The 13,191-nt window shown below is 37.8% G+C and overlaps 1 protein-coding gene across 4 annotated transcripts in view; it reads right to left on the bottom strand.

Moving 5' to 3' along the window:
- Nucleotides 1-1,098: 1,098 nt before the first annotated feature.
- LOC108709441 (inositol 1,4,5-trisphosphate receptor type 3) overlaps nt 1,099-13,191 on the bottom strand; it is a 187,013-nt gene continuing 174,920 nt past the window's right edge. For all 4 annotated transcript variants that reach the window (XM_041583821.1, XM_018249260.2, XM_018249263.2 and 1 more), the window contains 4 exons: nt 9,275-9,440; nt 7,378-7,538; nt 5,846-6,007; nt 1,099-3,191 (listed from right to left, as the gene is read on the bottom strand). In XM_041583821.1, coding sequence (XP_041439755.1) covers nt 3,093-3,191; nt 5,846-6,007; nt 7,378-7,538; nt 9,275-9,440 — 588 coding nt within the window. In that variant the 3' untranslated portion in view covers nt 1,099-3,092. The remainder of the gene's footprint in view (nt 3,192-5,845; nt 6,008-7,377; nt 7,539-9,274; nt 9,441-13,191) is intronic.

The following is a 13,191-nucleotide window of genomic DNA, read 5'->3' as shown; positions in this document are numbered from 1 at the left end:
TACCCCCAATAAAACCAATTCTTGGACAAGACTCCCTCTGATAATACATCACTGACAGCGGACATAATTAGAAGATGATTGCTGAGACTTATATCTGGGATTTTTGTTTTAGTTTGCTATGTTTTTCCTTAATGTGTATCAGGAATATGTAACATGTATACTTATACGAATTTTGATTCAATTTTGATTGTTCAAGAATTGAAACCTTTGTTAAACTCAAATAAAAATAAAATTAAAAAAAAACAAACATTTATTGCTTGCTCTCTTTGCACTTCTGTATAGCTGCCCTTAGTACTGATCAGACTACCTCCCATTTCAAAGTGCTGCTGCACCTATTGAGGCAGGGAAACCTAGAGCTAAAGTCACCTCCAGAACAGGCAGTAGTTCCAGGGTTTCTTTTGCACCCTGCGTAAGTAGGCACAGTGCACTTATGTATAAAGAAACAATCACACACATCATTTGTATGTTGAACACTGGAAGTGAAACGTTTACTTGGAAAATTCAGCAAAATCAGCAAAACTGCGTCTGAAGTGCATAAGCAGTTGAACTTGTGACCACAACAATATCTCGATATTGCACTTTACTCACTGCACTTGAGATCACAAATGACAAATGAAAATTTGAAAGTGCTCCCCTACATTTAAATGGAATGTTGGGAACCTTTACATTATGGAAAATCACTTTTAATTCCCGCAGTTCATAAAATGTATCATATGGGGGTAAAATTCCAGCCACATTTCATAGATTCTACTATCTGCAGAATATACTGGACGAATAAAGACAGTTTTGGCTTGTTTGCTTTCATTTCCCCTATTCCTAGGCAATGGACAGGGTGAGGTAGTGAGTGGCCCCAGGGAGCAATTGCTCTAACAACAGACATAAAGAGCTATTGTCCTCACTATGAGGACCCGCTGCCTGTGTGCTACTCCCACCATAGTACTTTTTGATTACCCATAACATTTATGAGTCTTCAGGGAGGAAAAGCAAATTAACAATACATATTTGGTATAGTTAGGACAATTAGGGCTTTTAGAAAAAATAAAAGTTTGACAGTAATTTTACTTTTTCAACAAAATGTGATTTAAAATATCAAGAAACTGTTTGCAACATTTTTTTTATTCAAAATGCTGGTTACATGTCCAGGCAAATTACAAAATTCAGTGTATGCTAAAGCCCAGTTTGTGTAGAAAATAATTGAGCATTATTAATTGTTTTTGGGGTTTCCTTCAAAAAATACTTTAAATATCAAACCAAATGAGTACACAATTGTCTTAATGTAAATGTGCAAAAATCAGCTTGCACCCCTTTGCAAGTTGTCTATATGTAGTGCTGTTCAATGACGTATCATTTGGGACTTAGGTCATCTCCCTTCCCCCTGACTGTCTGAAAGCATGATTTTGTGTGTGTCTGTGAATTGCCCTGCAGGCCTGTTTCCTCAATAGTTATTTCATTGGTGCTGTTTTTTTTAAACTTTAGAGAAATTACATTTAGTACATTTCTTCCAGTTGACAGTTTTTTAGATTTCATATGTCTTCCTGAAATTGTCATAGTCTCTGCAAAAAAAGTCCAGAGCTTCAGGATGGAAATTATTTATTATAGTCTGGTTTGTATTACAAATTAAGACTCTAGTAGCTGCATACTGGAAGGCTTTGACAAAACTTAAAAAGATGGCATAAATAAAAAGCTACAAGTTTGTCTGATATCTATTTATTAGATATTTATTTTTTTCTGATGAATTGTATTAGAGAAACAAATAGGTTTATATTTCACACCTGTACACACACTATCCATTCCTATAAAAAACACTATATTTATGCTACACTTCCCCATTATTATGTATTGTGCATGAACACATCTAAAATATTGTGCACCAATTCACTGTTCTCGTAGTCTTCTGGTTACTAATTCAGGATCTACATTTTAAACACTGTCAATTTTGGTATGTGACTTTTATTAGGTAAAAGGCTTCAAAATTCAATAGCATTTAGCACCATCACCACAATACATGTGGGGGTTATTTACTAAAATTCTAAATGTTCTAATTATTTCATTAAAACAATTTCGAACAATTTGAGTTTTTTTCCCCACAAAATAATGGTGTTTTCCCCTTTAAAACTCGGATCAGAAAATTTAGTAAATAAACCCTAAATGTTTAATAACCCACCAAATATTCACCAAAATACAGAAGTATTCTAAATATAGAATATTCTAAATCCCTTAATGTGACCATATACCTTCTTATTTACATATAAAGAGACCTTAATAGCTGAATAGTTTAAACTCACAGCTACTGCAACCATGATTATGCATGTTAATCACTGCAATGCAATCTACAAAAATGAACAAAAAACACAGACAGACAGACAAGTAGCAGAAAAACAACCTTATAATACAAGTGTAACTTTGCCATGTTCTAGAATCCCAGATTAACATGAAATATGTACTGGTCAGCTGAAAGAAGAACATTTATTTATTGTAGGTTATTGGTGTGCACCTGTAAGTGAATAAATCAGATAGTCTGTATGGAGGGGAGGGGTGGAGAGTGGATCCAGGATCCCTTCTACTCTTGTACCCCAATCTGTCTCTGGGAATTTCACCACTAATCTGATTAGTTGATAAGGGCTAATAGGCATCATTTTTGTCTGCCATGAAGAGTGTACTGTAGCTCTTCTGAACTTTGAAAATGAATGTTATATTAGTTTTTGAGTATTTGAAGCAAATGCATTTCCTTCCATTGTGTGGAAAAACACATTTCAATTCATACAAAGCCTTATAATTGTGTGATTTGGTGTGCAGCAAAAATTACCATCATGTTGCTGCCCAGAACAATGGAACAGGCTACTAAATAAATTACTGGCAATATGCTGGTTCTGGAGTGACTCTTCTTGTGTCCACAAGCTGGAAGAATGTGTAACAGAACTAGTTACATATAGACACAGGTTTTTTGTATAACAAGACCGATATACAATATCACTGTACAAAGTCGAAATATATACAGGACAGCATGTTTCAATGTATAAGAAAACTAAATATAATCATTATAAATGTAATGTACATTATTGTGGCAGAACACTTGACTTTTATTCTTCATATCAGTGACTTGGTGCAACTTGACTGCTAGTTGTATTTCCCACATTATTTTGTACATCAACAAATCCCATGCGTTGACGTCGCTTCCTCTGCTCCGTCATCTAGAAAAATAAAGCATGAACATTTTATTGACACTATAAGCAGACTTAGATTGAAAGCTTTTAGCAGGGACCTCCTTCCTTCTTAATTTATTTATTGTAATTATTGTCTTCTATTCATTTTATACACTGTAAAATTGTATATATATATTTATATATATATTTATATATATTGGCTCCGTCTTCCACGCACTCTGTACAGGAACAGGAAGAAGAACAAGTGACCAGCTGCTGTCCCAAACATGAGGTGATAGCACAATACAGTGTCGTACTGGGACACCAGGGGCCACCCAAAACACCTTAGACCAGGGGCCCACCAAAAAACCTGTCAAACAGGCCTTTCTTTTTATTGCATGTTTTTTGGCCGAATAAACACTTCAACTGTTACAATGTTCAGCTGGGAATCATTTTGAATATATTTGTGACCTATGTAGCAGGCACGGAGGACCCTCTAGCACAGCCAGGGCAGGATTTACATAGTGCGCGCCCCTAGGCCCACTACCGTTCGTTACCCCTGTCCCCTTCAGGGGGACAGGAGCAATGGGGATTGGCGCATGGGAAATTAAAAAAATTCTTGTATCTCCAGCGCATCCCCAGTGTTTTTAAACAAATGTGGGTGTGGTTGGTCAGCATGCCGCCCCCCTTAAATCCTGCTACCCTAAGCCCGGGCCTAGGTGGCCTTTCCACAAATCCGGGCCTGAGCACAGCAGCTGATACCACATGAAAGGTATTTATTAAGGTCTAACCATGGGAATCTGCAGATAGGGGCAAGAGGGGGGTGCTTGAATTTACCTATTCGAGAAAACTGGCCAGTGCCAGTATTAATAAATTACAGGCTAAAAATTCTCGAATCTGAATTCTGTAAAAAATTTAGATCTGTCATGTGATGAAGAGCCTTGATCATACTAATGGTTCCTTTCCCGAACATCCCAGTTTCACTGGCAGCAAGTTTACATCAAAAGCAGCCAGGCAGGCAATTCACTAAGGGAGTCTATTCAACGTACTTATTTGGATGTTTAGCTCAGAGCCACTGCAGCCAGTAAGCTATGCTAGCTCAGCCAACAACTCTTACTATAGGTTGTATGACAGGTCAGGTCAATCATTTCTAATTTACTCTGTCTCAGACTTATAGAAAAGTTAGAATAGGTGTGCTGTGTTTGCAGGAAAAGCGAGTGGCAGGTGATGGTCACAGGGTCGGGTGCATAGTGCACAACACTCTCATTATATATACGCTACTTAAACAGCCAATCCCCGGTTACATAATTATACATTTAGTAAATATAAGTTGTGAGTGATTTTATATGAGCAAATCTATCATATAACCTTGCACTTCCATGGTTGGTTTCACCAGACAAACTTAGTCCTTCAAAGCAGAAGCAGATTTTGCTAGTGGTTATTTCGATATGTTAGGAAAAAAACAGTTATGTATAGGATGGGAACTTTTCTTCCAGTTGTCTTTTCTTGGACAAAGTCATTCTAATAATAAAACTTAGTTTATAAATCCGTGGAATGTCCAAAGATTTTACAAATTTCCAAGTCTGAACTTGGTGGGGATCAGAGGAACAGGCTGAATGTGAACTATTATGGCTCTTTTTTCACCTCCTACTCCCTTTTAAGGTTGTTTGAAAGGAACAGTTCAGTGTAAAAAATAAAAACTAGGTAAATAGATAGGCTGTGCAAAATAAAAAATGTTTCTAATATAGTTAATTACCTAAACATGTAATGTATAAAGGCTGTAGCGACTGGATGTCTAACATAATAGCCAGAACACCACTACCTGCTTTTCAGCTCTCTAAGTTAGTCAGCAAATTGAAGGGGGGCCACACAGGACATAACTGTTCAGTGAGTTTGTAATTGATCCTCAGTATTCAGCGCAAATTTAAAAGCAACAGTTATGACCCATGTGGTTCGGCCTCAAGTCACTGATTGGTAACTGCTTGGTAACCAGGGTAACCAGTCAGTGGAAAACCAAGACTTCAGAAAAACAGGAAGAAGTGTTTTGTTCTGTTATGTTAGACATCCAGTCACTCCAGCCTTTATAGACTACATCTTTGCCTAACTAAACTATATTATTTTTATTTTGCACAGTCTATCTATTTACCCAGTTTCTATTTTTATACTGAACAATTCCCTTAAGGATAAATATCAACATAAGTAATCTTTCTTAAATGACTGTTATCAGTGTATTTTATTTGATGGTTTCAGCAGTAGTGTACCTACTATGGGCAGGGCTCCCCATGAGGAAAACTTTTGGAGGGTCTCCCATTGCCACCCCATTGCTGGCTGCCTGTCTGCCTTGTTTGAGTTGAGCAGAGAAAATTAGATTGCAGAAGTCTACTTGAAGTATATTTGTATGTATGCTCTTCCAAGTACTTTAGTTAGGGATGCAATGAATCCACTATTTTGGGATTCAAACAAATCCCCAATCTTTCATGAAGGATTCAGCTGAATCCCAAACCAAATCTGAATTTGTACATGCAAATTAAAGTAAGGAAGGGTTTTAAAAAAATGTCTTTGTTCATGTGACAAAAACTAACATGATTTTGATTTTATGCAGCTAATAAGTTAGAGGGTAAGGGTAGTGTGAAGGTTTGTGAAACTATCCATGTCTATGTCATAAGCACCAAGAATAGCTATATCTTAAATGGAAAATGTACCTGTTCTTTAAGTTCACTCAGCTGCGTTGTTAGATGTGATACTAGTCGCATGGTTGAGCAGAGTTTGTCCTGAAGGATTCGAATTTCATTCTGTTCTCCTTCTCCTTCATTACTGACCAGTGACATAGCTCTCATCCTTGGAAACCAGTCCAGGTTCTTATTCTGTCAGATAAATATACAAATATTTTATTCTTGCAAGCAGCTGTATCTACAAAAATGGTTTAGAGTAATTTGTCAAATATGTGATTTTTAGTGCTAAAAAGTTTGATACTAGGAAATCCTAACGTTAGTAAATCAGCCCCCTAATGTCAATACAAAAACATGTGTTGGAAGAATAGTATGACATTCTAGTTAATATTAAATGATACAAAATTATACAGTATGTGTGCAGATTTTAAAAACCGACAATGGTTCAAGAATAACCAAAATCCATTGATAAAGGGGATTATGTGATCTTTCCAATAAACTTGTTTTTCTATTTCGGGGAGTGCTTCCAACCTGCGTGATTGTCTGAATTAAGTGGATAGCACCCAGCTACAGAGCGATGAGTACCAGTACTGGCTGTAAAGATTTAAATATAATTTTGCCCAGCAATAGTTACCACTGGGTGTTTCACTCAGAACTCATCGCTGATGCAGTGTAATAGACAAGGAGACTTTTTAGGAACTTGGGCTAGTAGGTGATTGTGAGAGTGATTTCAGCCTAATATTTCTATTTATTAGCTGGAAATTTCTCTCTTGTTTCTTTAAGCCCATCACTAGTGCAGAGAACACAAATGTGTCCCCCTTTGACCCATTATACCCTCGAGCGGAGTTGTGGGGAGACCTGCTGCTGCGGACATATGCTTGTATCAGGGCCGGAACTAGGGATAGGCAGAATAGGCACATGCCTAGGGCGCAAAGCTGGGGGGGCGCCATGCACTTACCTGCTCCGTCACCTACCCCATGTCCGGTCCCCTTTCTCCCAGACTGTGTGCGCTATAGCTTTGTCTTTTTGAGTCCGGAGTATATGCGCCTGGCAGCGCAGACTCGAGCATGCGCGCCAGTGCCAAGTCGTGCATGTGCGTGCCATCGGCAACTTGCTCATGTGAACCAGCGTCAGCTCACGCATGCGCGCGCAAGCTCTGGTGCGCACGCTCAGCCGGCGGGGTAACCAGCCAGGTTGCCTAGGGTGCCTGGCCGGGCTGGCCTGGCTCTGTCAGTGGAGCAAAATGGCAGAGTGGATGGAAGCAGATCTACTTTCTCAATGTGCATACAAAATGCAGGTGGAGAAAAACAGATCAACTTCCCCATGTGGCACTGCATTAAGACAGCAGAACTGATGCAGCCCTCACTTTGTGTCTTTACATCAAGCATATTGAATGGACAGTGTAGAGAGAACAATTGGACTATAAGAAATCCATTTCCAGTAAAAAAAAAAACAGAAATTTGATTTTTGTAGTGCCATTCAAGGCAAGATTTTTAACTTGAGTTATAAGTGATACAAATGCAATTTGCAACAAATGCTTATTTTACATGGGGTAAATACTTCACCTTTATCATCTGAGCAACATAGCTCTCTGGCCCAGTATAATCAGTCTTATTCTTCACTCTGACCAGCACTATGAAGTATAGATAATTCCAAATATTGTGCTCCTCCTTTATATGCTCTTCAAAGGAGACTGTCTTATTGTCAAATTTGTCTCTCTCCAGTCCTAGAGGAAAACATTTATATTATCAACATTGCATTAATACTAAGACAATTAAACCATTTTTTTAACATTACAGTTAAATCAATTTTACATACCCTGCTTTTAAGTTTTTCGGCATTTTACTTTTTTGTGGTCCCACCAATTTACAATGCATTTCAGTGGGTGCTTTTCCTTGATTTTAATCAAGTTTTCCCAGATTTTATACCAGAATTTTTTTCTGGCTGTGTGCAGATATGTAGAAACTACGTGTCTGCTGCAGCCTCTACTTCCTAGATTCCCCAGTTCTCCTCAGCACTCCCCTCAACCCGGATACTGCAAGATGGAGCTATCCTCTTTGTTCTGGATGTCATCCTCCTCCTCCAGGAGGGGGCATCGGGGGGGTTCACACAAAATTGCACACACATGCATATAACGTGCATTTGACACATACATAATTGCACATTTTTGTTGCTTTTTTATTGTTATTTCTGTGATTATATTAAGATCTTGTTCATTTTTGTGCATTTAAACTATTTTATTGCATTTTCAGTTCTGCATTGATGCTGCTTGTTCATTTCTGTCTGTAAAACTTGTTTGGCCAGGCCAAATAACTGTGATTACACTAGGAAGAAAAATTCCAAACATTGATTTTAGTGTTTGTATTGGATTTTAGTGATTATAGTGCATTCCACTCTGTTCTTTGTAACTTGTTTCTGCCGATGGGATATTTGTCTGCTATATATCCATTTGGGTGCCTCTGTACTCCACATACAGTAGTCTGGTAATTCTATGCATATTGGGCATTAAACTGTTGATATTTAGAACGCTTATGTTGTGAAATGTGGGGCATATAATGGGGGCAAGCTTTGTGATGATTTTCAGACATTTCATAAAAAGCCCCACATTTAGCACAGCTTTGTAGTTTGGAAGTTGGAAGTTGGAAGGCATATTTACCCATTTTGGATTCAACATAATGTGGGCTTTAAAAAAAATATGGTTTTCTAGGGTCTCCATTGTGTTAGGACTTATGGATTTTCAGGTATTTCATCAAAAGCTCTAAATTTGGGAAACATTACATCACTAATTTGGAGTAGAAAGACAAAGTTACCCATTTTGGATTTGCCCAATGTGTACTTTTCAAAAAAATAGAAACCGTTAAGTTCATAAAAGTCTTGATGTTTGACAGTTAGGAGTAGAAAGACATGGTTACCTATTTTGGATTTGGCAGAATGTGTACTTTTCAAAAATATATAGTTTTCTGGGGCAAACCTACTGTTCCACTATTGTTTGAGTTTGGAATTTAAATTATGCCATATTCTGCCTAGTGCTTAAAAATTCAGTAATTGACTCCTGGGAGTTTTTGATCTATAGAAGTCAGACATTTCCATAAACAACTATTTCCTAATGCCAGCAAACCCCCACCAGGCTCACCTCCCACATGCAGAGTATGGCACACACAGGCAGCCTAGAACAGGCAGATTTTTATAGTTTTAAGAAGAGATCAGATTACAGAGTTACTAAAGGAAGCTTTTTAGAACATCAGAAAAGTTTGATTTGTCCTTCTGAGGTATATTGGAGAGGCTTCAGATTGGGTTTTTTGATTTCCTCTTCATCAACTAGCAGTTAGGCAAATTTTATTTATACAAAGAAAGTTGAACTCAATGGAATGTCTTTTGTTACCCAGAGTTACTGTGTTACTTGTACAAAGCATTCATATACTCTAAATGGATTTATTTAAAAAATCATGCTTCTTTTCTCACCACAAATGAAGCAAGTAGTTTTGAGAACCTCTTCTTTCTTTTGCTTTTCACTCCTTAAATCTGCAAATGTGTCAATGATAACCCCAAATATTAGGTTCAAGACGATGATGATGACAATAAAGTAGAAGAGCATATCATAAACTATGCGTGCTGGGAACAGAGCCTCCTGTGGGCAAGAAAAAGTGAGTTTAATTAGTATAGATTTCTTATTATGTCTGTTATGGCAAGCAATTATGTTTGCTTGGTTAGTGACAGTTTTGTGACAGTAGTGTAAATATAGGGATAGTACAGGGAAAAAGTTGCAACAAGATCGGTTTCTATGGACAACATCACCGGTGATCATTGTCTCCAATGTTTTACACAGCATGATAAATAGGCCCCATAGAGTGTAAATGACTTAAAGGGCACCTGTCACAGCCAAAATCAAACACATATTAACAATCTGACCAGTACAACATAAACACGTTTAATCAAACTACATATATAGTTTTTTGAAAAAAACTGCAGGTTTTAAAAAAATCCCTTACTTTGTCAAATGGGTTCTTTCACTGAGGAGTTCATACTGAGACTATAACAGAGACTATAATATGCAAATTTCAGGAGCATGCTCAGATTGTAACACTGCTTTGAGTATTCTACCCAGAATGCCTTGTTTTAATAAAACTCCACTAAAAGTATCACAAGATTTCCCTATCTTGTCCCCTGCTGGTGATGTTATTATGCAAATGAAGGGCACACATTAACTTCCAGCAGGTGGCAGCACTACTGAACAGCAGCTAACACAGAGGTTTGGCTGATTTGAAAATAGCTTAGAAGGGTTGATAAGCAACAAGGAATTTCAACTGAGCATGTGCGAGATTTCACAGCTGCAATTGGCTGGGAAGATATAAGTAGGAGGAGCCAGTGAAATCCAAGATGCCTGCCTCAGCTAGAACTGCAGTGGAGATAGGGGAGATCTTGCAGATCTTGAGCTGATGATTTACATTATACAAACAATTCTAACTGTTTTAAAAATCGGATATCTTGAACTTTCACATAGGGGCAGATTTATTAAGGGTCAAATTTCGAGGGTTAAAAAACCCTCGAAGTAAAATCGTTTGAATTGGAATATCGAATTCGAAGGATTTACCACAAATACTTTGATTGAACGATTGAATAAAAATCGTTCGATCGAACGATAAAAACCTTCGAAACGAACGATTTTAAGCGATCGATCTAAGTATTTTTATTCTACCACAAAAAAGTGCTGGGGAAGGTCCCCATAGGCTAACATTGAACCTCAGTAGGTTTAAAGTGGCAAAGTATGTAGTCGAAGTATTTTTTAAAGAGACAGTACTTCGACTATCGAATGGTCGAGTAGTCGAACGATTTTTACTTCGGATCGTTCGAACCATTCGATTCGATCGGATCTGACCCATTCGATGGTCGAAGTACCCAAAAAAATACTTTGAAATTCGAATTTTTTTGCATTCGAATCCTTCACTCGAGCTTAGTAAATCTGCCCCATAGTGTATTTACTTAGGAAATGATTTTAGTTCTTACTGCAGATGAGAAAGCACTAGTTTTTGATGGAGTCTTTCAACTTCTAAATGTACATAAACAACTTTCTTTAAAAGGCAGCTACAACCTATTTTTTTTTTATCCCAGCCTTAACCCACCACTGCACTGGCTGAATGAACAGAATTAAACCAGAATTAAACTGGCGATATACCTTAAAGCTCATTTAATGAGGTAGAAATTAGCTAGAAATGTTTTGGGCTTCTGTACCAGCCCAAGGGAACCACCGCCCTTTAGCAGTAAAGATCTATGTTTTCAAAGATGCCCCAGTAGCTCCCCATCTTCTTCTCTGCTGATTCACTGCACATGCTCTGTGCTGCTGTCACTTACTGAGCTCAGGGACCCACTCACAATATACAGTACACATAGAATAGAAATGTCACAATATAAGGATGATTAGTAATTACTACAGATAATTACTACATGGCAGCTCAAAAACCAGTGCAACTAGCATCAGAATTTAATAATCAGCCCTGTAGCATCAGCTTATATTACAGGCCAACCTCATTTTCTGCTGGATAATTTGTGACGACCCCTAAGCTTAGCTTCTCAACAGCTGCTCAGAGGCCACTGAGCATGTGAGTGTCACAGACACTTTCCAAGATGGTGAAACCCTGTCACAAGTTTGAAGCCTTGGATCATTGCTTTTATTGACAAGCTGAAACTTTAGGCTGGTGCAATAAGTTCAGTATATAAACTGTGGCTTTTTTTGTTCTATTTTAAAGTAATTTCATGTTAAGCTACTCATGCATGTCACTATGCTGTGTGCAATTAAAGGAGAAGTAAAGCTTAACAAAGTAGGCTAGAAAAACATTAAGTTTTGTGCTTCTGTAGCAGCCCAAGGCAACCACATCATGCACCAGTAGCTCCCCATCTTCTTTCCTGCTGATTCACTGCACATGCCCTGTGCTGATGTTAGTTACTGAGCTAAGGGACCGCCTCTAAATATACAGTACACATATGGGTAGTATGAACTCTCACTTTCATCCATTGATAAATACTATTTTAAAATTCTCATAGAAATTAAATGACGGAATTTCACTCTAGAGGACTGTGGCAACCTCTAACTTGACTTTTTGATATCAAAGAGTGAAGTTAGAGGTCACCACCGTCCTCTAGAGTGAAATTCTGCACTCTCCATTAATTTCTATGGGATTTTTAAAATAGTATTTATCAATGGATGAAAGTGAGCGTTCATCCTTTGATAAATACTCCTTTTAAAATCCCATAGAAATGAATAGAATGTGGTGGAATTTCACTCTAAAGGACTGTGGTGATCTCTAACTTTACTCTTTGATAAATATACCACATAGAATATACAGTCATATGAAAAAGTTTGGAAACCCCTCTCAGCCTGCATAATAATTTACTCCACTTTCAACAATAAACATAACAGTGGCATGTCTTTCATTTCCCAGGAACATCTGAGTACTGGGGTGTTTTCTGTACAAAGATTTTTAGTAAAGCAGTATTCAGTAGTATGAAATTAAATCAAATGTGAAAAACTGGCTGTGCAAAAATGTAAGTACACTTGTAATTTTGTTAATTTGAATGCATATAACTGCTCAATACTGATAACTCGCAACACCAAATTGGTTGGATTAGCTCGTTAAGCCTTGAACTTCATAGGTTGGTGTGTCCAATCATGAAAAAAGTTATTTAAGGTGGCCAATTACAAGTTGTGCTTCTGTTTGATTTTCCTCTGAAAAGGGACAGCATGGGATCCTCAAAGCAACTCTCAAAAGATCTGAAAACAAATATTGTTCAGTATCATGGTTTAGGGGAAGGCTACAAAAAGCTATCTCACAGGTTTAAACTGTCAGTCTCAACTGTAAGCAATGTAATCAGGAAATGGAAGGCCACAGGCACAGACAAAAATTTAGTTATTTGGTCATACAAAAAGCTTGCATTGAAAAACACCTGCTACCTACTGTCAAATTTGGTGGAGGTTCCATCATGCTGTGGGGCTGTGTGGCTAGTTCAGGGACTGGGGCCTTTGTTAAAGTCAAGGTTGGATGAATTCAACCCAATATCAACAAATTCTACAGAATAATGTTCAAGCATCAGTCACAAAGTGAAGTTACGCAGGGGTTGGGTATTCCAACAAGACAATGACCCTAAACACACTTTAAAATCTACAAAGGCATTTATGCAGAGGGAGAAGTACAATATTCAATATTCACAGTCCCCTGACTTGAATATCATCGAAAATCTCTGGGATGATTTGAAGCAGGTTGTCCATGCTCAGCAGCCATCAAATTTAATTGAACTGGAGAGATTTTGTAAGGATGAATGGTCAAAAATACCGCCATCCAGAATCCAGACACTCATCAAAGGCTATAGGAGGCATCTAGAGGCCG

The sequence above is a fragment of the Xenopus laevis genome, chromosome 2S (assembly GCF_017654675.1).
Source record: "Xenopus laevis strain J_2021 chromosome 2S, Xenopus_laevis_v10.1, whole genome shotgun sequence".
NCBI classification, from domain to species: Eukaryota; Metazoa; Chordata; class Amphibia; order Anura; family Pipidae; genus Xenopus; species Xenopus laevis.
This window is presented reverse-complemented; position numbering and strand designations above follow the sequence as displayed.